This window comes from Argentina silus (assembly GCF_951799395.1).
Source record: "Argentina silus genome assembly, chromosome: 10".
Lineage (NCBI taxonomy): Eukaryota > Metazoa > Chordata > Actinopteri > Argentiniformes > Argentinidae > Argentina > Argentina silus.
In genome coordinates this window covers 17,204,537-17,230,246 of record NC_139664.1, presented here as the reverse complement: position 1 = coordinate 17,230,246, position 25,710 = coordinate 17,204,537, and the positions used below count along the sequence as shown (strand labels likewise).

General features: G+C 46.6%; 2 protein-coding genes across 2 annotated transcripts; one reads left to right on the top strand and one right to left on the bottom strand.

Moving 5' to 3' along the window:
• Window positions 1-925: 925 nt before the first annotated feature.
• Window positions 926-15,465, top strand: LOC310811324 (uncharacterized protein; the record flags this gene model as incomplete). Its single annotated transcript, XM_083679445.1, has 15 exons — window positions 926-1,012; window positions 1,249-1,418; window positions 1,639-1,736; window positions 2,447-2,461; window positions 5,583-5,897; window positions 8,186-8,287; window positions 9,036-9,107; window positions 9,380-9,649; window positions 11,722-11,892; window positions 12,022-12,043; window positions 12,440-12,533; window positions 12,661-12,756; window positions 13,027-13,131; window positions 13,325-13,414; window positions 13,548-15,465. 14 exons carry the CDS (start codon window positions 926-928, stop codon window positions 13,403-13,405), a joined length of 1,698 nt encoding a protein of 565 aa, XP_083535571.1. The 3' UTR covers window positions 13,406-13,414; window positions 13,548-15,465.
• Window positions 15,466-15,791: 326 nt separating this feature from the next.
• prss35 (serine protease 35) lies at window positions 15,792-22,367 on the bottom strand. Its single transcript, XM_083678100.1, has 2 exons — window positions 22,191-22,367; window positions 15,792-18,787 (listed from the first exon to the last, which is right to left on the bottom strand). The coding sequence occupies exon 2, from the start codon at window positions 18,766-18,768 to the stop codon at window positions 17,470-17,472; it is 1,299 nt and encodes a 432-aa protein (XP_083534226.1). The 5' UTR covers window positions 18,769-18,787; window positions 22,191-22,367; the 3' UTR covers window positions 15,792-17,469.
• Window positions 22,368-25,710: the final 3,343 nt, after the last annotated feature.

Genomic DNA, 25,710 nt, shown 5'->3' with positions numbered 1-25,710 from the left:
CAGGGCTACTTTTCTCAGTGTCTGTTTCCATTAGACTAGTTGTTGAATTCATGTAGTCCTATTGTCATATGTCATACTCAGACTCACCCAGAGGTAATGAGAGAATCATTTGAAGTCTTAGAGCAGATGTTAGTGATTGGCCTGTGTGCTAATGTGACATGTCATGTTCTCTGTTCTCTTTCAACTCAGAGATGAGGTGTAAGTATTCTTCTGCGTCCGTCAGTCGACGGGGCAGGGGAGGGACGGGATGGCTCGATATTTGTTGTTGTTGTTGTTGTTGTTGTTGTTGTCTTGTACCGATATGAATTAAACTTCGTATCATTTTTACAGCTGTTCTGTGACATTCACATGACGATTCTATTGAACTGACAGTTGAACTTCCCTTGTCGTGGATGTTGAGGCTATGAAGTTCAAAATGGAGTTCTATAGAATTAGTGTGAACGCTCAGCCTATGTGTGATCATGCTGTACTTGATTTTGTTGATTCCGAATTGCAGTTTTTAATATGAACTTGTCGGGGCTGATTTCAGGGCTTACACAAGGTTCACTTTGCTAGTAGCTTGAACCTTGTCTCTTGGCCCTTTACAGTTCATATCAACCTAATTGTCCTACGGTATGTTTGCTGTCGATCAGGTTGGGGGTCAATTCAAATTTCAATTCAATGTGACCCACCACCACAAAGCATTTGATGCATGTTATTGCCAAAACAGTTGAGCTTGTTATGTGTGAGAAAATCAGAATGTAAAGCTTTGTTGGAGGATGTGTACATTGTTTTATTCAGTGTTGTGTAGAAAGTACCAAATGTACCGATGCAGACTGGGTTTTTTCCAGAATTGGAATTGGCCCTAAATGTTCCCTGTCAGCTAAACTAAACCAACAAAGTGATCATTTAGCCTTCACTTGGACACAGCTGAGTTATAGTCATTATGCCTCTTGGTGCAAGGCATCTGATGTTGATGCTGCCGTTTGTTTTAACTCTGGCTTGTTGTTCATTTCACAGGTCACCAACCAAGGTGAGTAACGCACACCTTTCCTTTTGTATTCATTCACTCTCTCTCTCGAAACAATAAAATTTAAAAAAAAAAAAGTCTTACTGTCGTCAACTGGTGGGTTGATCCGCCGTGGGTTCAATCTCAGGTGCGTTCATGTGGAAAAAAAGAGCAGTCAAGGCTGCCCTGTCTTTTTATGTAACCGGTCACTATGGCAACAGGGTTATGTCTCTCTCTCTCTCTCTCTCTCCGTGTAGCAGGATTCTCCAGCCAACAACGCTTCACCGGCGCCCACTCCGGGTAGGAACACCGAAGTCCCAGCTGCCGCCGCCGCAGCCGCCACGGCCGGTCCCGCCCCAACGGCGCCAGAACGTCACCACGGCGGACCGCCCGCCAAACCCCCGCCGCCCGTCTTCACCACCAACGCCAAGTAGGAGCCTCGGTCCTTGACGTGTTTGCCATGCTGACCGTCACCAGTGTTGATGAACCGCACTGGCTAGTTGAATAAACCATCGACCCTATTTCTAAACCCTAACCGTCAACCGCATTCTCATTGGTTGTCCCCCTCTCTTTTTTCTCTGCTTCTTTTGTCTCTTGCCCCCCCCCCCCCCCCTCTCTCTCTCTCTCTCACTCTCTCTCTCTCTCTGCAGTGCTTTCAATAGCCTGTTGGATCTGGACATGTTGTCAGCCCCACCAGCAGGGGGAGCCGCCGCTGCAGCTCCGGCCTCGTCTGCATCTGCATGGGGAGGTGAGATATAGTTATCTTGGGGCGTGTTCAGTGAGAGGAGGCTGGCGGAGGTTGACGTGAGAGGACGGGCTCATTGTAATGCATGGCGACAGGCTCATTGTCATGCATTGTTTGATAACATTCCTCATTCCATTCCATCCTCATGCATCACAATGAGCCTGTCTCCAATTTATATCTCAACCTCCGCCAGCCTCCCCTGGTATTCAGCGAGGGGAAACGTTCACAGTGTTGCAGATAGAAAGGCAGAGAACCTGACAGGTCTGTCTAATCTACATGACAGACACTCACACCTGCTCTACACGGTAGCCTCCATTTCTGTCAGAACGTTCTGTAGAGCTGCATCCAACGCTCGTCCTGAAAAGTCCCCTGTCTCTCTGGCATGCTGTGTTGCTGTGTCTCTCCGCTGTCATTCAAGGGCTGGCCAGTATTCAAGCCTGCTCTAAATAGCTATTAGGACCTCTTACTCTGATTAAACGGTACAGTTTCCTCATGTGTCATCATCAGCGTTCCTTGTGTTCCTTGAGTGTGTTTCTTGTTCCCAAGGATCATAGAAGTAGTCATGTGATATCGTGTGAGTCGTGGTTGGAATGTTTCTGCTTATGCTCTGTGTATATCACATTTTTTCCTCTCTCCCTCTCTCTCTCCCTTTCTGCCCCCCCCTCTCTCTGCCCCCCCCCCCCCTCTCTTTCTCTCTCTCTCTCGTCATTCAGATCTGCTGGGTGAGGGTGAGTACAGCAGAACGTTCTGTTCTTAAGCACACGGCTTCCTCCTCCCACAGCTTAGAACAGGAGCCCTGCCTGTGGCCTTCCTGCAGCAGCAGCAAACACCTGAAGCGATGTCTGTGATGTACTTGTGTAGTGTTGAATCAGACAAAACAAGGCACGGTGCCAGGACTTACACTGTGCCCCCTGGGGGAGATGAATCTGTAGAACCTGTCGAGCTGAAATCAAATACCGTCCCTAGTTTGACAGGTTTCTGAGAGGGTGCAGCAGTGACCCAGTGGGTGTCAGCTTCCTCTCTCTCTCTCTCTCTCTCTCTTTCTTGTCTTCCTCTCTGATCTGTAGGGCCCCTTAGGGTGTAGCGTCCCCCCCCCCCCCCCCCTTCCGGCATATAGTAGCAGTATTCACACCGTTAGCACTCTGGTCGTATTCTCTTTGGCTTGTCTTTTTACGCTTGTCGTTTTTCTCAGCGCATTCTCTTTCTCTGCTTCTCTCCTTCTCTTTTTTCTCTCCCTATGATATTCCACTCTTCTACCTTCTACCTTGTTCTTCCTCCTCCTCCTCCTCCTCTCTGCGGTTGGGATTGGTTCGGGGTGGGGTTGGTGGATGGTGATGGCCTGGGTGCTGATTGGGTACAGACTCCTTAGCCGCTTCCGCTAGCTCCGCCTCCGAAGCTCTCCTGGCGGAGGACGACTCGGCCGATGCTGATGGCGCTGCCGCCACACCCGCGGTGGCGTCACCCACGGCGCCCAGCGCGGCCACGCCCGCTCCTGTCGCAGCACCGCCCGCGCCCGCGCCCACCACCTCCGTCTCAGACATGGATCTGTTCGGAGGTCAGTGAGGTCACACGCTCATGGCAAGGGACAGACAGACAGACAGACAGACAGACAGACAGACAGACAGACAGACAGACAGACAGACAGACAGACAGACAGAGATAAAGACTGAGGGAGAGACAGAAAGACAGACAGAAAGACAGACAGACAGACAGACAGACAGACAGACAGACAGACAGACAGGCTGAGGGAAAGACAGACAGACAGACAGACAGACGTCTGTCAACGCTCAGTTTACCCCAAATACTGGGTGTACGGTTATGTTATGTCAGTTTCAACACATCGAGAACATTTATTCATACTGAACCCGTACTAATTTCACTAATATCACTAATTTCCACCACTGAATTATAATACGCTTCATTGAACATTAGTATTTGGCCACAGCAGGAGATGAAGTTCCTTTGTTCTGTAATTGTAGAGAACAGTGGAAACCGTCTCATTTGGTCGGCAGTTTCTTCTAAGACTTTAGTGTAAGATCATTTCCATTTTTGAAGTGGTAACAAAGCCAGATTTCCCATGTTTTCCGCTGAAAACAGCCACTCAGTCTGTCAAAGAGAGACTTTGCTTTTCCCCATCGCTGAGCTTGGCATCTTCCATGCCACAGTACAAGCTTATGACAGCACCATAATAGCACCTCATTCTCCCAGCGTGTACAAACCAGTTGTACACACTTGAATGCAGCTCTATGCAGCCTAGAAGCTACCATCCCTATGATGTTCAGATCAGGGCTGCATACTTCCTGTATTCTCTGCTTTCTCCTAACGCTGATCTCTCATATTTGTTTTCATTCTCTCTATTCCTCCTGCTCTTTGTTTACCTCATCTCTCTTTCACTGGTTGTCTGTGGCCTTTTCACCCCTCTGGTTTTTCTGTCCGTCTGGGTGTTGTGTTGTGGTTTGCGTCCCCCCCTCTCTCCTCTACCCCCCCTCTCTGGCACCCCAGATGCGTTTGCACCCTCCCCAGGTGACGGTCCGGCGACCGAGAGCAGGGCCCCTGCTTCTGATGCATTTGGCGGATCTGGTGGGTGACAAGACTGCTTGGAGTGTGTGTGTGTGTGTGTTTGTGTGTGTGTTTGTGTGTGTGTTTGTGTGTGTATGTGTGTGCGTGCGAGCGTGCGTGCGTGTCTTTGCGTGACTGTGTGTATGTGTGTGTGTGCGTGTGTATGTCTTTGTGTGACTGTGTGTGTGTGTGTGTGTGTGTGTGTGCGTGCGTGCGTGTGTGCGACTGTGTGTGTGTGCATACCTACTGCTTGGGTAGGTCAAAGCTGCTTCTGCTATCACATATGGGACAGTAGATTACCATCTACCTGACATTGCCTTGGGGCCTACTGTCCCGCCCCAAACCCCACTAGTGGGGCCCCAACCTCCGCCCCTCTCTACCCCCCTACCCTGTCACTGAGCCCTGCTTACGTACTGTACAGCCCCCCCCCTCTCTGCTACACTGACCTCGTAATATTCACCAGGTGAATACTCGAGTCGAAAGCACCCAGCTGTTAATTCTAATATCTTAGAATTGTTTTTCTATTTTCCTTTTTGATAACTCACTAACTCATCCTACTGATTCTGAATGAGTGACCATGTTTGAGCCTTTTCTGTTTCTGTTTCTCTCTTTGGCCTGGATTTGTAAGTATGAATCACACTAGAACTGTACGTAAGTCAAACAGGTGGTGGTATTTCAGAAAACAAAATGGCTCCTTTACAGGATACCTAGAGAGCTTACCTAGGGTGGGGTCTTACGGCATAGAATGACCGCAGTTCTAGAATGACGACAGTTCTAGAACAACGCTTTCCTGTTCCGTTCTACTAACACATTCTTCTACATTAACTTGATTCTGCGCCCGACCCCAATGATGTACATGTGTTCTTGACAGTACTGTATGTAGAGATTAACGTCAAGTGTTTAGAATGTAACATGTAATCACTGGACATTGTTCACTGTGACCTGTCTATGTAAAAGTTTACTATAGACAGTGCCTGTTTGTGAACCAATGCTAGACAGTTCTTCCCAAGCCTAGCTGAGGTATATCCCTAGCTCCAGTCTAGCCAATGGTGCAGTATTAAGGTTAATGGTGACCTTCCCTTTAACTGGTTTCTTTTCATTGCTTCCCCTAATCCTCCTGAGGTCTCTGGCTTCATAATCTGCTTTTTTTTTCTATACAGTGTTTGTTGTTTAACAAACCCTTCAATTCCTCCTTCCTTCCTCCTTCCTTTTCTGGTCATATTCCCTTAAACCCCCCCCCCTCCGCCCTCTCCTCCTCCTCCTCCTCCTCCTCCTCCTCTCCTCCTGAAGACCCCTTCGCCCCCTCGGAGGGGAGTGCCAACGTTGCCCCACAGCTGGACCTCTTTGCCATGAAGCCGTTAGACATGGGGGCTGCCGCTGCTGTGTCCCCCACCTCCGCGCCGCCGGTCATCGCTGCCCCCGTCATCATCGCTGCCCCCCCAGCCGCCGCCGCCACCGCCACCACCACCGCCCCCCCCGCCCCCTCCTCCTCCTCCTCCACCAACACCAACACCACCACCACCACCTCCTCCACCACCACCACCACCACCTCTACCACCACAGAGTCTCCAGCCGCCCCCGCCCCTACTCTAGACCTCTTCGGTGGTAAAGTCCTCACTCTCATTTCTGCCTCTCGCACTGCATTGCTCTCTGCATTGTGATGATGATGATGATGATGATGATGGCTGTGATGATGATGATAATGATGATCTTGTGATCTTGTCTAGTCCCTACATTTTAGATTATTTATTTTTTTAATCGTTATCATAACTATCATGTTTCTCTTATGATTGATTTTTATTCCAGACATAGGCACTGAGTGAATCAAACGTTTTGACCACCCTTTGAAAATGAAACATTATATACTGTATATGGATCTGTCAAAAGGTTATTTTTTTACTATCACCCCCCCGTGCAGACACAGGGTAGACTCATTGATCTACATGTTATCTGGATGTCCTCTTTAAGGAGATAAGACGATTGACTGTAACCTTCTCAGATGATGCAGGGATCAGTACTGTGCATCTGTGTGCTGGATTGATCCCTGGAGGCATTGATGGAGTAATCTGTTACCATCATAGATCAGACTCATAGATGAAACTGACAGGGGTGGCTCAACCTGTTTGATTGTTACCCAGCCTTACTAAAACCTACAGCCAGTCAAGGTTAGAGGGAGTTGCCGTAAGCAGGGTGATGTTCAATAAGAGCAAACGGAAGAAAAACGTTTTGAAACTCAATAAAATGGTGGAGTTATTACCCATAGAGTTAGGAGCTATCTGTGTAAATAATAGATGTGAACACAGATATCCATTTCCAGTTGCAAAACATTTTGCTCCCCTGTACCCTACTGAACACGACCCAGTTGTTACGGTTACTCTGGCAACCGTGCGCCTAGCAACCCTTGCTCTTTTCACCTCCGACCCCTGACTGAATCTGTAGATATCGACAGCTGAAATTGTTACGCTTCATTACGGCTTTCACAACACAATTTCAGTTAATCTTCTCCTTCTTTGCAATTAGTGCTTTGCTTTGCATTACTTCTCAAAAATACGCATCTCTAGATGACCTTTTTTAAACTGAAGTTTTGCTTTCTCTGCCTCCCTCCCCACTGTTCCCTCTTAACACACCATGCTGTTTGCACTAAATGTAGACTGAACGTAACTGAATGTGTGTCCTTGTTTGTAGATATGTTTGATTCTATGCCTGAGCAAAGCCCAACCACAGAAACCACAGCTGAAGCTACTCCTAGCGTAGACCTATTTGGGGCAGGTACAGGAGTTGATTCCTTTCTTTCTGTGGAACACACTTCTTCTTTTTTTCGGGTGTCCTCCTCCTCCTCCTCCTCTACCATCTGTTTTACCACACGTCTTGGTTTGTCCCCATAGTGGTATGCGACTTGTGCATGTACCCACTTGCTCGATGACTGTATACAATCCTACCACTGTTCTGGCTCTCTCTCTGCTACGCTAATGATCTCCTATGCTCTTCCACCTCCTCTGTCTCCTCCTCCTCCTCGTCCTCCTCCTCCTCTTCTACCTCCTCTCTTCTTCTGTCTTCACCTGGAAGACCTCCCCACTATCTCTCGTGGGCCCTCTCCTTTGCCCGAGGCCCACATGGGCGAAGACCTCATGTCTGGTGAGTTTATTCATTGACCCCATCTCTTCTGACCTCACTTCTCACTCCTGGCGGGTGGTGGTCCTCCGTGGCTCAGCTGGTACAGCATGGCGCTAACAGTGCTTTGGATAAAAGCGTCAGCTCAATGGCATATCATATTATTATTATTATTATTATTATTATTATTATTATACTTCCTGGGTCTTCTACTCACTATGGCGTTGCTCTCTGTCAGCATCTGTTCTCCCCCTCAGACAAGACCTGGGTCTGTTTCTGTTTTCCAGCAGTGTTTACAGCAAACAATTTATTTGTATTCATTTATAAACTTTATTTAAACAGGGAGATCTGATGGATGCCTGAGTCTCTTATACACAAGAGCCCTGTAGATGAAAGAAACACACAGGATTTTCAGATCCCAAATCACACAATATTTCCACAAAATGAAAGCAGAGCTGAAACAATGGAAATCTACAAAAGAATGAGTGGAAAAACAGTAATGAATATCAACAATGATATAAACCCTTAAGACATAAGCACAGACCTCGATTAAAAAAAAGCAATGTGGATAACAGACAAAAGCAGTAGATAGGATTCACACAACAAAGGACCTCTCTCTCTCTCCCTCCCTCCCTCCCTCCCTCCCCTCTCTCTCTCTCTCTCTCCCCCCCCCTCTCTCTCTCTCTCCCTCCCTCCCCTCTCTCTCTCTCTCTCTCTCCCTCCCCTCTCTCTCTTTCCCTCCCCTCTCCCCCTCCCTCCCTCCCCTCTCTCTCTCTCTGTAGATGCGTTCTCATCAGCTCCAGCACCAACTCCAGCTCCAGCTCCAGCCCCTGAAGTGTCTTCTCCAGTCAAGCCTGAGCCTACACCTGTCATTGACTTGCTGGGTGGGTACTGAACTACAAACCCCATCAGCCCCCTGGACATGTTCTCTACCCTATGCTCCTTTGTCCTCCCCAAGTCCATGGCTCTGAGGGTGGATGCTGCAGGATGACTTGCCATGGACTCAACTCATCTTTGTCTCGTTTTTGAATGTCATTGTCGTGTTTGAGTGTTGTTGTCGTCGTCGTTGTTGTATCTTCTCTGTATTTGTCTTCTTTTTGCATTTCTCCTTTGTTAGCATTCGCTATTAGCTAGAAGCCGTTAAGTGTGAAGGATAATTGTATGTGGAGGTGGTGTTCGCGTGTAAGTATCGTAGCCACGGTGCATTGTGGTGTATCATAATGAGGTTGAGGTCCAAATGCGGATAGATCGTGTGACAGGAGAGATTATGTGATGGTGGTGAAATGGTTGTGGCAGTAGATTGGTGGTGATCACAGTTCTTTTGCTACCTTGAGGCCTGGAAGTGTGTGTGTGTGTGTGTGTGTGTGTGTGTGTGTGTGTGTGTGTGTGTGTGTGTGTGTGTGTGTGTGTGTGTGTGTGTGTGTGTGTGTGTGTGTGTGTGTGTGTGTGTGTGTGTGTGTGTGTGCATCTGTGTGTGTGTGTGTGTGTGTGTGTGTGTGTGTGTGTGTGTGTGTACAGTGTGACCTGTCTCATACCCTGTCCCCCCCTCCCTCTCTCAGTGAGCGGCCCAGTGCTGACTAACCCCTCTCTGCCCTCCATGCTGCATTCTGGATGACTGGATTAACCCTGTAGACACATTCAGTAGTCCTGTCATAGAGTCTCAGTCTGCTGCCCCCGGAGGCCCAGGAGATGACCTGCTGGGTGGTACGTACCCCCTGTCACTGATCACACACACACACACACACACACACACACACACACACACACCTGCATACACACACGCACACACACACCTGCATACGCACACACACTCACACACACACACACACACACTCACACACACGCACGCACACAGAGCCACACTGTAAATACATACTGTATGTATGTACTGTACACTACAACAATTGACATGAATTAATATAAATGAGCTTCAATATCATACTAAAACCCTCCTTTCCATGTTCCACCTCTTTCAGGATTGATGTCTCCCAGTCTGGCTCCTACGGTTGACCCAGTCTTGTCCCTAGCCCCAGCCCTGGCACCAGCCCTGGCACCAGCCCTTGCACCAGCCCTGGTACCAGCCTCAGCTCCAGCCCCAGTCCAGAATGACCTGCTGGAGTCTAGTTTTGACGCCTTCGGCTCCCTGCCCTCCCCCACCCCCCCAACCCCAGTATCAGTCCTCTCAGCGGTACCAGTAGACACAGCACTGGCTGCAGCGGCGCCCTCTGGTGGCTTTGACACATCAGGTACAGTAGATTTACATTACATTTACATTCATGGCATTTAGAAGATGCCTTTATCCAAAGCGACTTACAACAAATACATTTGTGGATAAGTGAATCATCTCTCCATCAGTCTTCATAAGAAAAAGTAATTTATGCTAGGACCTGGGGCTATTTGCAGTCACAATGCTAGAAGAAGGAAGAATAATTATTATAATATATTTTTAAATGTATTTACAGTAGAGAACCAGGGGGGTAGTGTGGATGAAAAGGCAGGGGGAGGCATCGCTACCCGTGTCTGAGCTGAGGAACTACAGTACCTGTACCTCAATCAGGAGCAGCTATGACATTTACCTACAGATATTATGATGAAAATGAATAACATTCAAGTTAAAATCAGCCCTTCTGAGATATCAGATAACATAGATGTTTACCTCATTTTCCCTCTGACTAAGAGCATTTCTACTTCTATTATACCTATACTCTATCAAACCAAAACGTTACAAGCCTTTAATATTGCAATGTATCTCATTCTCAGACAGCATTGTAATAGTTTTATGTGGAGCTCTGAGTAGCTAATGGTGGGATTGAGCGACATCCTAAATCCCAAAATAGCTGATGTTTTTCCGATGTGACGGTTCTCGACCCGCTCTCTTGCGCGCTGTCACAGCTTACGGACGCTTTGCAGATCTTAGCTGTTAATGATGCACACCCTGTCGGGCATTAACGCTTACCAGGGGAGGCTGGTTGGAGGAAGACCTCGGAGGACGGGGGCTCATGGTAATGCATGGAACGGAATGAAGCACGGTATCATCAAACACGTGTGTCGGATACCGTTCCTCATTCCATTCCATGCGTTACAACGAGCCCCGTCCTCCGATGTCTACCTCCGCCAGCCTCCCCCCGGTGCTCACGTACAGGCTAATGTAGTGTAGTTTAGTGTAGTGTAGTGTTGGAGGTCTGGGCTGGCCTGGTACAGTACTACTACTGCTGCTGCTGCTGTGTGTTTGTGTTCTGCATGACTGCCGCTGACACGCCACGCTCCACCGCTGCTGTGCTGCTGCCCCCCCCCCCCCCCCCCCCTTACGTAACTGCAATGCTGAGGGCACAACACTCACTCTCAGCTTAACTCCTCTACTTGCCTTCCTCTCTCTCTCTCTCTCCTTCTCTTTTTTTTGATCTCTTTCTTTCTCTATCTCTCTCTCCTCACATGCACACGCTGATGCTTACTACTGTGTGGCCCCTCCTCCTCCTCCTCCTCCTCCTCCTCTACCTCCTCCTCCTCTCCCTCCTCCTCTTCCCACCCCTCCTGTTCTCTCTACACGTTGACATCCCTTGTTCTTGGTCGTCCTCATGTGGTCTGTGTCTTTCTATACTCTCTCTGTCTCTTCTCTGTGTCTCTTTCTATTTTCCGCCACCCTTCCCCGTCTCTCTCTCTCTCTCCTCACGTCCTTTCTCTGTCCTCCCCCTCATTCCCCCCCCCCCCCTCCATCTCTCTCGCTTTCTCTCCTTGTCTCTCCTTCCCTCTATCACTGCTGGGTCATTGCTTGCTTCTACTGTGTAATTGGTGAGTTCACAAGCCTTCTCCCCCTACAGTGCTTTGAGCTGTGATGACACGATCCCCATTTTTAGAAATGCAGCTTGTTTGCACGTTTCCACGTCTGTCTCGCATATGAGACAATGTTCCTGTCTTCTTTTTACCCTGTGCAGTGTTACCTTATTTTCCCCTGAATGTCTATTGTTTTTATAAGTCAGTGTTTTTAGTCCCCCTGGCCTGGCCTATGGGAACTAGCATTGACGCATTACTATGTAATGGTATTGCAACATTTCAATACATATTTATACATCTGAACTTTCCAATAGTTTAATGTGAGATGCTCTTATATAAATCGATTTGTCCCTGATTGGTGCATGCAGTATGCACACCAGAATACAGAATGCTGTCATTGTGAATTTGTCTGACTGTACAGTACAGTATGTGATGATGTCAAATCTGACCCCTCTTTGTGTAGATTAGGGATTACGAGGGCTTTAATCCCATACTGTACAGTATGTCTCTAACATCCTCCTCCTTCCGTTCCTACCGTCTCTCTAAGTGTTTGGTGGATTAGGGGACCTGCTGATGCCTGCAATAACACCCCAGAGCACAGGGGGCAGCACCACAGGCAGCACTGGCACCCCGGCCGCCGGGACAGGAATGGCCGCCGCTCCCCCTGCCAAACCCATCGTGGGAGACCTGGACTCATCACTGGCCAGCCTGGTTGGAAGTATGTACTGGTTTAGAGCTGGAGAGCTTGACCTCATTCAGGTTCAGATGACTATCATGGACTGTAGATGTCATGTCGTTTAGGGCTGTTTTGACTGTGCTGAAGTTGTGTTTTTCTTCTCTTTTGCAGATCTGGGAATGACTCAAAAAAAGTAAGGACAGAATACAAGATACAAGTATAAGTACGAGATTCACTGTCTCACAACTAAAAGGAGTCTGATGATTTCTAGGCTAGTTTGATTTAAGGAACCCCTCATCATTTCCTGAGGAAGGCACTCCTGATTCCTGTCAGTTAATGAGCTGCTTGAACAGGTTTATCAACAGGTCCCTTTATTTTAGCGTGTGTATGTGTGTGTGTGTGTGTGTGTGTGTGTGTGTGTGTGCATGCGTGTTTTCATGCATCCTCGATAACAACCAAAGTCATGCTGTATGTACCTAATGTTAATTAACCAATCCCTAACCCAACCCAGCTGATGTGAGTGTGCCCTCTGTGTAATTGGTGGATTCATTCCTCTTGTGTGATTGGTTGGTCTATCTGTCTCCTGTAGGGACCAGCAGTGGAATGAGAAGAAGCTGACAGGAGGAGCTAACTGGACCCCCCATGTAGCCCCCTCAAGCTGGGGCGCTCCTGGACCTCAGATGGTAGGAACTCTACCCGCCCCACTCATAACCCACAACCCATCACTTGTTGTCACTCCCAATATGGGTATTATTAGTGAACTGTGGACTTGATGACTTGATTGATTCTGTCTTTACTTCCTGCTTCTAGCCTGGCTCCGCCCCTGGAGCTCCTGGAGCCCCTGGAGCCGCACCCCTAGGCGGAGCCATGATTCAACCTATGGGAGCACAGCCTGGCTTTGGCATGGTAAGATACTGTTGCCCTGTTTGAATACTCTATGCTTTCTTCCTTCCTTCCTTCCTTCCTTCCTTCCTTCCTTCCTTCCCTCCTCCATTTCTCTGATCTGCCATGACTTGATTAGTGAAAGAAATGCAGTGGAGAGCTTGCTTTTATCAATCCAATAACGTTAGTTATTGTGTGAGTCAGTGAGTCCTATGAGAGCTATTGAGCGAAGCTTCAGAAGGTTCAGTATTGATTGGTCAACCCCCCACTCCACCCCTCTCTATCTGCCACCAGCCCCCTGCAGCAGGACCTGGAGCCCCCATGATGTCCTCCATGATGATGGGCCAGCCCATGATGAGACCACCCTTCGTTGGGGGAGCCGCAGCACCAGGAGCACCGGTAACACACTCTGTACACACACAGGCACAAGCATTGGAGAGTGTGAAGACACACACACGCGCGCACACACACACTGACACACACATGATATTCAGATGCACATACACATCCCGTCTGCACACAAATACTCCTAATATACCTGTTTCACACTCTTTTTGAGTTGATATTCAGTGATTCTGTCTCTGTTTCTCAGCTGTCTCCAGGACCTGCGAGCCAGCCTCCCAAAAAGCCCAAGGACCCCTTGGCAGACCTGGACCTCAAGGACTTCATATAATCCCCCCAGGTGGGCACTCAGGACTGGCTGACAAAAAGCTTTTGATTATTTCTGTCAGTGTGAAAGAAGATGTAGAGAAAACAAGCAGAGATAACTGGTGTTGTTTGTATTCAGTCGTGTCTTTCTCTCTGCTTTCTTTCAGCTGTTTTTTTATTTTTTTTCTGGAGCAGCCCCTCTGATCGTCTGCCTGGTGTCTGCCTACATGCCAGGATACCAGAGAACCCCACCCCCCCCCTCCCCACCACCACCACCACCGCCCCCCTCCTCAGCTACTCACCCATAGGACACTCCCCCCCCCCCCACCCCAGCCCACCCAAGCCCCCCCCTGTGTAATGTTGTAGCACAAACTGTGAACGTGAAACCTTAGCTGAAAAAAATAAACAAGTGTGTGCTTATCTAGATGTAACCCTTTGTCTAAACAAAACCTACAGAAACAAAGTAGACAAAAGCGATCAAGAAGCTGAAGGAGTATGTGATTTAGATCCTTTTTTTCCCCGGTGTTAGCGTTTGAGTTGAATGATGGACATGTGTTGATCGACCTCAGCTCCACCCTCCTCGGCCCCGCCCAGGGCCTCCACCTCACCCCAGAGGGGGAGGGGCATCACTCTGCAACCACCCTGACTGGACAGAAGGGGGAAGGCGAAGCGAAAGGCCACCATTCGTTTTGGAGAAATGTGTATCGTGTTCTTTGCAGAAGGTCTAACTTTGATGTATATATGAATTTCAGTGGCAAGTCTGAGGATTTTGTCTCTATTCTGTATGTCTGTTGAAGAGCATATTGATATTGATGTGAATCTGATATCAAACTGTAAGAAGTAATGTGGTCATTATCTTATCTCTCCCCGTCATCATTTTGAGCATATTTGGAAACAAATATGAATATATGATAAATATATATTAAGAAATAACATGTACGCGGGCTCCTGAATCCTAAAAGACCATCCAGTAATATTTTTTATGATATTCAGTGTGTTTATTTTGTCTTTTTGATTCATCGCTTATTTTTCTATTTTTTCATATTTGGGGCATCATGTCCACCATTATTTATACGTTGTCTCTCTGTTTGTTAATGTGCTGATAACATTTGAGGATATTTTTTTTTATCAGCAAATCATATCTTTCTGTTTTATTTTCAGAGAAAATGTGTTCTATTTCAGTTATTCCTATGATTGCAAGATAACGGTCCAAAAGAGCATATCAGGAATAACATCTCGCCAACGAACCACTCCTCACTACAGAGGTACCTTCAAACAGTTCTTTTCTCATATAATTTAATTTATCAAGCAACTGTACAGTCTACCGGGCATCACGACACTCTCCCTCTGGATTTCTCACTGTATGATTTTTCAGAATTGCTTGTGCTTTATATCATTTATATCATTATTATCACCAGATTAAGGTTGGTACAGTCTATGATACATTTTTATGTAGTGTTATTTTTGTATTTTAGAAAAAAAACAGACCATTCCTCTCCCATCCCCCCCCACATTTTGCGTTCCTTTTCAGTCATCGTTTTAGTGAATCAGTGATATTGTACAGTATGTGGTCACGCGGGCAGAGAGCCTGTGTGTCTTAGGCCCAGAGGAAGGCACTGTTGAACAGTGTTACCTCCATAGAAGTACAATGAGATCGTTCTCGTTCTAGAATGATTCTAGAGTTCTCATTCTCCTATAGAATGTTCCTTAGAATTCTAGAATGATTCTAGAGGGTTCATTCTCATAGATTCTCATTCTAGTTCTATGGTTCCCTCTGTGTCCCTGTCTGCCTCTCTAGGCAGCTGTGTAGATCAGTGGAACCAGTCAGTCCTGTGCTGTACGTACATCCCAGATATAACGGATACTCAGTCTGTGTGTTGTGTCATTGCAAGTGACTGTTTTCGACAAAATTGTTGTGAAAAAATGATGGATAGAAAATGGGAGAAAATACTTTTTCATGATTGAGTTCAAATGGTTTTTTTGTTTGTTTTTCAGTTTTTTTTTTAGTTTTTTTTTTTATTTACAATGCCCCTCCTCAGTGCATGTGAACCCTTTGAGATGCAATAAACTCAATGACGGAAAGAATCGCCCATGAAAGATACCCTGTTCCTTCTTCTTATATGGATTTACAGGATATAGACTGATCATTCCAGGTAAAAATGTTTGTTTTTACATTTTAACATTCCAGAGGGATAGGAGCATCTGCTAAATGACTAAAATGTAAAGTGTAAAAATACCATAGTAGCATCGGTTATATTTCAATCGAGTGGGTTAAACATTTAGACACAATCACATCACACCTATTCTGCGTGGCTAACTTTCTTACAGACTCACATATGTAAGGGTACAGTTGCTTGAATTGATGTTGTGCTCATTTTAAGAACCCATTGTCATGTGAATCATACAGCACAGGAAGTCTGTCCTGACCAGTTTATTTAGCATGGTTGCTTTATCAAATCTCAGATACAATCTTAACATCACAACAGTTATCTTGTTCACTCCTTAGTTTCTCTATGAGACTTTCATCCGTGGTACACAGTACATGTCATGTAATTTACTCATAAATACACACACACAAGATGTAATCTTGGTTTAATTGTGGTTTTGTTTTCAATCAAAATGAAAAGTTATTCATTTCATGTATTTGGTCATTAATAGCAAATTCATATAAATTGTGGCACATAATAAACAAGATTAATCAACATGAACATTTTAGACTTAACATCGTTATCACATAACATTATGGCATTCAATGTCACCACAACCCTTATTAGAATTACACAAACCTTAATAACTTTTTGAATGTGTTCGCTCTGTCTCATCAAACCCATTGTGTAGCCAGCCTCACATTAAACAGTTACAGTACCAGGCTATCAAAATATATTCTGATAGGTCTTCCCAAAGTGTACAATTAATTAATTTCCTATTAAATTAGCACCAAGTTTCTGGATGAACAATCAGGGGAGGTTGGTGGAGGCAGAAATCGCAGGACAGGCTCATTGTAATGCATGGAATGGATTGCATTACAATGCATTACAATGCGCCCATCCTTCGATTTCTACCTCTACCAGTCTCTCCTGGCACCAATATAGTTTATGTGCCTGACAATGAAACCACATTTCACTGCAGTGCTAGAGTAAAAACTAAAGAACAGAGAGTAAGAATCAAAACAACCGTGTTTTATCCAGGAACCCTATGGAACCTTTCACTATGTAGAAACATCATCTTATTATTTATAAAAGAAAAGGAAGTTTTACAAAAGGGACATAACAGGACATTAAAAGATCTAGATATACAAGATTTCAGACATCAGCACATTTCTTTAGAAAATGTTGATAAAAAAAAAGAAAAGTTATCCTCTCAATATATCTAAATGTTCATTTCTCCGAAAAATGTCTTTTTTTCTGGGTCGTTCACTAAAGCCAATGCAAACTTGCTTAGTCCCTTTTTACCAAAAAATGGAGGACACAGAAAAATGTGACAAGTGTATCCCCACTTAAAGCCAGGCAGGATTATATGACAAAAAAAGCATTGCTCACCTGAAACAGCTGAATATACACAATGTTGTATCCAAATCTGTCTAAACTAAAAACCTCTCACAATAAGTAGATTAAGCAAAAAAAAAAAACAGACCTAGTATCTGGAAATATATAATCATGATATTCATACATTTCTAAGAATGTTTGCTTTTAATAATTAAATAAATTAGAAGAGCACAGAACGGCCATAATTCTCTGTATCTGCTGACTAGTAGTTCCTGTTATCAACAGTGAGTCTGTATGGCCGTGTGTGTGTGTGTGCTATGGACGCTGTGAGGAGACTGGGTGACAGACCGATGCCAGTCTGTGAGAGGCACTGGAGGTAAGAGGAGGGCAGAGGAAAGGCAGTCAGGTGGGCCCCTGGTTGGAGATGGAATAGGGGGTTGGGGGGGGGGGGGGGGGGTTGTAGTGTGTGTGTGTGTGTGTGTGTGTGTGTGTGTGTGTGTGTGTGTGTGTGTGTGTGTGCGCTTGTGCGTGCGTGTGTGTGTGTGTCTTCTCCTGTGTGTGTGTGTCTTTGCATGTGGTTGTGTGTATGCACACACGTGTGTGCTCAGACATCACGGCACTCGCTGGAGTCCCCCTGGACCCAGTGGCAGATCTGGGCGTACTTAAGGGGCGTAATCCTCACCGCCACGTTGTAATCCTGCTGCGCCCCGTTTCCGTTCACGTCCACCCACTGGTGTCCCGAGAACACCCCGATGATCTTTCTCTTCCACTTCTTCTTGTTGGGCTCCTTGAGGCGGATGTAGACCCCTGAGCCGCTAGAACCGGGCTTGGCGTCGCAGCGCTGGTAGAGCAGGTCCTTGGACTCCTCCGACACGGAGCAGAACCGGTACACCAGGTTGCCTGGCCGGTCATCGTCGAAGCCTGAGAAGTGGATCCTCCCGGCGGGCAGGTTCTTGATGGAGGAGACGATGCCCAGGTCCATGTGACGGACCTTCTGAGCCTTCTTCAGCTCCAGCACGGCGTAGTCATAATCCGCAGCCACGCCCGCAGCCACACCCTTGAACCAGCCCTTGGGCACCTGGGTCTGCTTCACCCGGGTCCACCTGAACGACGGCTTCTCCGGCTCGGCGCTGCGACGGCTCCGGCCCTTCCTCCCTTTCCCTTTCCCTCGCCTGTCTCCTTTCCCTCCTTTCTCTTCATTCTCAGCCTGGTCGTCGTCCTTGTCTCCGTCTCCTGTCCTCCTCTTCCCTTTGCCCCGTCCTCCTTTCCCCTTGCCTCCTTTCCCCCGCCGGGACTTCTCCTTCAGGACCCCCACACGGAGCTTCTGCGCTCCGTTGACGTAGTCCTGTCCGTTGTGGATGCAGTGGGCGGCGGTCAGCACGTGTTTGGGGGACACCAGGACACCGGAACACCCCGTGGAGATCTTCACCGTGGTGGAGAAGGGATACTTGGTGGAGAACTGTTTGTCTGCAATGGTGAAGCGTGTGTCCGTGCCGTAGACCTCCCGTTTGCGGCGAGACGGCGAGGAAGAAGAGGAGGAGGAGGAGGAGTTCCCAGGCCAGGCCGTGACTTCGTTGACGGAGACAGAGGTCAAGGTGCGCGTTCCGTTCTCGTAGACCGTCTCGTAGGACAGGAACTCCTCCAGGTCGGAGAGGGAGGGGTCGGGGAGGCGGCTCTGGCACTCGATCCCACAGTTCCCGCTGATCTCCCCCTGGGGCTGGGCTGTGAAGCTGGGGCTGCTGAGGGCGACGGTCCGCCTGTTCCTCACCACGGGAACCTTCCACTGTGGCCAGGTATAGTCATCGTCACCGGGGGTCTCCGGGGCTGTGGCTGCCACGCCGTAACCCACCACCACGGCAAGCACCGTCACTGAGAGCAGGAGACACAGGGGAACGGGGCCCATTGCACTGACGGGCCTGGCTCTAGGAGAGACAACAGAGAGAAAGAGAGCGTCAGGGATGGTGGAGAACACCAAGAGGAAGGGGTCAAATACAAGGCCCTCTACACAGAGTCTAGAGTCTGCAATGGTTGGGGACACAGAGTGTCAAACACAAAGATATACTGACATACAGAACAGCGTATAGCATAAATATACTGTATATTTGAGAGGCAGGTTTTAAACTCAGGTCTCCCATATGGATGACACAAGCATCTACCATTAGACCAGGAAGACATCCTCAAGGGTTGAGTGCGATACTTGAGTTTACATGGCTCAGGTAGGGCTACCTCATCATGAGACCTTGATTCCTAATCACCTCCGCTACATGTCAGTGCTTTTCCAAGGCCTTTGACTGTAGGCTACATGCTATAAATGACTCTCTTGCAGGTGTACAGAAACTTTCTAGCAACTGATATGCTAGTCCCTGTACCAAAGTTCCCTGTACCAAAAGGCCTCTGAAATACATTCTCTTATAATTCAGTCCCACCTTTGTCTTTCTTGACACATTTCCCATCTGGGATAGAATTGTATTTAGAGTAGCAGTTGTATTCGTCTGAAGAGAATATCTGTCTTCTGAATGGGCTGAAATGCTCAAAGGAAAACTAGCTCCAGCCAGGTCCACAGGGGGGCAATGTAGACCATAATAATAGAGAGAGACCTCAGGTAGCCAAATTACCAAGTATGGCCAGGTTTTGGAGTGGAGCAGTACGTGACTAGTGCTTGCAAAGACGCCTGAACTCCTCTATCCCAGCAACACACTTATTGTTTACTAGCACTGTGGTTTACGCCTGTTTTTTCATCAATACAGTCATATGTTCCTATTTTTCCATCAAAACAGTCCAAATTCCAAATTCCAAATTCTAAATTCTCATAGCATCTTCAGCATGGTTATGGTTAAGCCCCTTACACTTATAAGTCCCTCTACACTTATAGATGTATTTCATTGGATGGACATCAGAACTGTGTGGTTGAGGGGAGGTTGATGACGACTGGGGCTGACTGGAGGCAGTGGTCTGTGGGGAGGAGAGCAGGGATGAACCCTGGCCTGTGGTTCTGGGTACTCCGAGACGGAGGCTTGGAGGTTTGCCACATGGTAGGCCTTCAGCTGTCATGATAATGACCACATCTGTTTTCTCTAGTTCTACGCTGCTTCATTCTGCCCACAGCATGTTTTCAGACACGCATGACATCACACAAGAAGACGCTGTGGCCAAACCTGAGCATGCTAAGTGTGACTGTGTTAATGGAGCTGATAGCTGGGGAGGACATTTAACATTTCAGCTTTTTTTTAAATGTATTTAACAGACCATCACTTCACCACAGAGCAAAGCAATGATGCTTTGTCAGCAGCTGTGGTGATGCAGTCACCACAGACGAACAGAGAAAGTCATTTGTGCTGTTGATTACGAGGCTAAAGCAGCAGTAGTGCAAATGCAGGAGCAATTTCAAACAGGAGTCGTAGGAGAGAAATGAAGGGAAGAAAAGCCAGTGTAAGCAAGTGATTACATTCATCTTCCCTGTTTCAAGAGGGCAAATGGCCTGTGACAGACTGCCTCACATCTGTGGCTCCAGCTGGAGGCCAAACCTGATAGGGAGGGAGGAGAGGAGGAGGAGGAGGAGGAGGGGGATTGGGTGGGGTGGGGTGGGGCTACAAGGAGTGGCCGGGGGCTGCTGCAATGCCTCGCATTCCCCTCGAATTAGATGCCAGCGCACGGCGAAATTTGAGAAGCTGTTGGCTGTGACAGATCTACTGAGGTAGACAGACGAGAGGGAACGTTCTTTTAGAGAAGGTTGTACTGCTGCTGCATCACCTAACCCTGACCCTATACTGCTATACTGTCAATGATCAGGGGCATCAGGCCAGAGTCAGACTCAGAAAACGTTATTGCCCTCCCTTCATAACAGTGAACTGCTGTGTCTCTTCTATAAGACTTGTTGAATGACTGTTGGATCAGGATGCCACATGGCCATGACCGAGTATTCTTCATACATGTAGAACTTCAATCACCATGTTCTCAAAGAGACTCATCTGTATTCATACGAATCACCCATCTGCTTCCCTCTCCCTCACTTGTGGAAAGGATAGACATGCAGGCCCACGGGACACCACTCATCATCCCCATTAGTATGTGAGGAATTCGACTTAATTTTTTGGCAAACCTGACACTGTTATTTTTTTCCCTTTTTCTTTCGAAGAAATACAAATTTATAGAAATTTAACCTTTAATCATCCAGAACAGAGTGGAAACTGATAGGCTGCCAGTGTAACTGGGTTGAAGAAAGCCAAACCATCATTTAACTGAACGATTTTCCATTACAGTATAATTTCTCTCAAGCGCCATCCATTCACTTTGTGTTCAACATCGAGGTCAGAAGAATCCCTCGGATCAGCATCCGAAGCCCGGAAGTATCACCAACAGAGGGCGCTAGAGTGTAATGTTTCTCTCTTATGAATTCCATGACTCGAGGCCCTATATTTTCTAATTGCAAGTATACACGCATATTTATTGGGAGGCATGATTTAATCCTAAACTTGACCTATTTTTACTTTCAACAAACTGCAGATATTGTCCTTCGGATTCCTACGGTATAATTATCACTCAAAGAGAAATTTGGGAACCAAGACTTCACCCTTTCATTCGTTCAGTTATTTTTGGACATAATTCCGAGTTCATTCAGGAGAAATATCCTATCATATGATCTTTGGGGGAAGATTTCGATGCAATATATTTTCCTGCAAGCACAGATGTCCTCTGGGTCCTAAGCTCGTTCCAGACACTTCCTTAAAGAACTAATTGTAGAAATTCTGCAACATTTATTTGAAATTGGAAACGAAATACCGGCAAAAGAGGCAAAACAAGATATCACGGAAATACAGATATTTGAAGAAAAAAAGATGTGCATGAAATATAATAAAAAATGAATGTTATAAAACAATGTTTTTGCTTGCAAGAACATTACAACACTATTGCAAAATTGATATAATTGAAAACTAATTGAAGACGCCCAGCAAATTAAGGAATTAGGCTACAAAATGTTCTCATGTTAAGATACTAAAAAGTAAGCAAACAAATATTGAATCCATATTGTTGTATCAATAACGGTTTCAATAATGAACAATTGATTCATGGCAAACAAACGAACTTATAAGATTATAAAATTAACATTGTAGGAAATAAGGAAATCCATTGAATAAAGACTGAACAGAGATCTCCATCAGTATCAAGTGTTTCAGTTGTGATATTACAGTTGTAATCCAGGCCAACAAAACCCATCAAAATAGAGAAAAAAAAGCCATAGCATCAGACTCGAATGGAAGCCCATTGTCCAAGTGGCTTCATCAATCAATTGTAAAGCGAGTTGATAGAAAAAAAAAGGTGCCATACCTGCTTGCATTCGATTGATGGTTATGACAAATCCGCAATGTATTGTTTGTTTTTTATTCAAATAAGATCCACCTTTCTTGCAAAAAGAAACTGCTATTGCATCCCAGACGTCTTCTTATCAGTGAAAGAAAGTTCCCTTCTCCTCATCGCATTTGCAGCAAAGAGGCTGAGAGGAGTCGCAGCCGAAGCGCTCCTTGCGGGCTGCACTTGATGCTGGGGGAGGGAGGGGGGCAGAAAAGTCTATAAAGGGTTTTTTCACTTGCGACAAAGCTGTTCACATACAGGGGAGGGACCAGCCCGGTTTAGTTAGCAGGCTATGCAGTGCAAGTCATCGGGACTCGGTGCGCTCATTGAGGCGACTGTTGCAGTTTATAAAATAAATCTTTCACATTTCAGTGTCATTTGTGCCACCGATTCAAAGGGGCTTTCATTTAATCAGGAATGAAATTAGTTCCACGGAACTCACAATGGCCCGGGCAGAGCATTCTCATTGTCGGTAGTCTGAACTTCCACATCTGCTGCACTTGTCTATGTGCCCGCTGAAGTGGTAAACACGCGGGCAGGGGGTCTGCGCACTATAGCACCATGCGGAGAGCACTATCCATGGAGAGAACAGTAAAGGAACTGTTCGCTGTTCGGCGGGATATAAAGGCAGATGGATGCTCATTTTCCGTTTGGGTATGCAGACTGCGCCTGTGTGTCTATGTGGAACTCACTAATCCAAGCCGATCATGCAGAAATTAAAGGAGAAGTCAACTCCTGCCTGCACTAGTTGATCCTGACTCAACGTTAGGTCATTTCTGTTGATGGGCTGGGTTGAGCCATCGTTTTCAGCCATTGTGTTGACAATAAACACAAGTGCAGTGAAATAAATGTTTTGATGAAATGAAGAGATCCATTACGCTGAATGAATATGTTGTAAGATTTGCTAAGAGATTGAGGATGTCTGATGATGAGCCTTTGACAATGTGATGATGAGCTGTTGACCCTCTCCTGTCTGAGGAGGTGTGTTGGATTAGTTGAACAAGTCAGCACATTACTGGTTCTGTCTGCCGGGTATGTCAGGCCGCGGCTAATGGGAAGAGGCAGGACCTCTGGCTGACAGGAATGAATGCAGGGGCGACTGGAGGAGTCCAAATGAGCCAAGAAAATAGAGATGGAAAGAATGTGTGTAATGAAAGGAGGAAAGAGAGAGAGAGAGAGAGAGAGAGAGAGAGAGAGAGAGGAAGTGTGATAATGCACATCTGGCCAAAGTGAATTATAGCATGTCGTTTGGATTAGAGAGTAAACCATATAGATACTCCTGTCACTCACCTTGGTGTACAGTTGCACACCTACTGACTACATTTATTACGCCTTCAGGGCTTTGATTGTATAGACGTCTGCCCCAGTTCTTGTGTGTGTGTGTGTGTGTGTGTGCGTGTGTGTGTGTGTGTGTGTGTGAGTGAGTCATTGTGTGTGTGTGTGTGTGTGTGTGTGTGTGTGTGTGTGTGTGTGTGTGTGAGTGAGTCATTGTGTGTGTGTGTGTGTGTGTGTGTGTGTGTGTGTCTGTGCCATGATCAGGAATTGCTGTGGACGGACGATTCAGTGTGAACTCATAAACACACACATACTAACCGTACCTTTCTAAAACAGGTCAGGTGGACGCAAAACCGCAATGGCTACCACCTTTTCATCCCCTCAGGTTCTACTGGGCGTAGCTACCTCCACCTCCCTCTGGACGTGTGTGTCACCGCGGTGATCAGTCAGAGGCGCGGCCCCACCCGTTGACCGTTGTCATAGCAACCGTGTCCGTCGGAGACAAAGAGACACAGTTTACTGTTCCTGTTTTGAGTTAAGCTCGGGGTCAGAGGTCACGAATGTGGTGTGAGAAGCCAGCGGAGAGAGAGACGCCTTATGTTCACAGCCCCGGGCCCTTAGCTACAGGGTCCAAATGGAAAAGCAGTGAGTGATATTTCTGGTTATGGTCGGGGGTATGTGAGGCAGGGCCAGGGTGGATAGAGGGGCTTTTGTGTGGCGGAACACCCTCACAGGATGTCCTCCTTTTTGGCTTCTGGAGTGCCAGGGTCGGGGGGTTTGGCTTTTTAGGCTTTTTTGGGGTGGGGTGGCAGGGGGGGTCTGGGGGGGATGATGAAGTTTGGATGATGTGTAGGACTAAACTTTTAAGATGTGTTAAAGCCAGTGTCCTATTTCCCTTTTCTCTTTCTTATGTCAAGAGATGCTTACCTGAGAATGTGTTTTAATGTAGACCCAACACACCCCATTGCCCTTATACTGTATATCAGAGGGCCTTCAAGGCAACGTTCTCTACCTTTTGTTCAGAGATGACGTATAGGGAACAGATTTACACCCTTAACAACAACAAAAAGACCTCATTAAGATGACCCAGAGGAGATATATTCTAATCTTCCCCTGGTCAAGATTCATTACCTCATGATATATGGAGTTATAGCCTTGTTCATTTAATATAATAATATGCCATTTAGCTGATGCTTTTATCCAAAGCGACTTACATTGTCGTGAGTGCATACATTTCAGTGTATATGGTCCCAGCGGGAATCGAACCCACAACCTAAGCGTTGTTAGATTATGGCAGGTAGATGGCCTGCAGGTAAGCTTAAACACAACAGCCTGGCTAGGAACAAAAACCAAACGACAGCTGCAGGTGAGGAGCCGAAAAAGCGATAGCAATACAGCAAATAGCAACCACTAAGGTATCGCGTGCATCAGCAAAACACATAAGTTACAGGTAGCACAGGTGGATATATATATATATATATATATATATATATATATATATATATATATATATATATATATATATAGATATACGCTGTAGGTAATTGGTTTAGGGGGGCGGAGTAGAGGTGAGTTAAGGCGTGGCCTGCGTCCTCCTGAACCTCAGTTTATGAGGTTAAAGGCAGAGGTTAAAGGCCATTTAAAGGCAGCCTGCTTCTCTAGGTCTAGGTAGACGGACCATACTAATAATGAGCCAGCCTTCACTTCCACATGCTTTATTTTGACAACTGTTTGGTCATTAGCAGACCTTCACACTAAACACTGACTCCCTTTGATTAGAAAGGCCTCTCTACCTCGCTATCAACTTCCCTCTCTCGTTCGTGACCTCTCACACACTCAAACACGTACACACACACACACACACGCACACACACACACAGGCATGCACGCACACACACACACGCACACATGCAGGCATGCGCACACAGACACACACACACACACACACGCACACACACACACACACACACACGCACACGCACACACAAACAGTTATGGGACAGTGGTGAAAGGTCCCACTTAGATCCATATACAGTATGTAACCTTTTTAATTGTAAATATTTGGGTAAAGGGTTCGCGTGCCAAGTTTCACAGTGGAAACTGTAGCAATATTGATGAAAGGCTGACAGAACACACATTCACACGTGCTCATGAATTTAAGCACGCACAGACACAGACAGACACAGACAGACAGACACAGACAGACACACACACACACACA

What these genes read in the sequence shown, in the direction of transcription:
- prss35 (XM_083678100.1), bottom strand. Translation starts at nt 18,768, where the DNA reads ATGGGCCCCGTTCCCCTGTGTCTCCTGCTCTCAGTGACGGTGCTTGCC.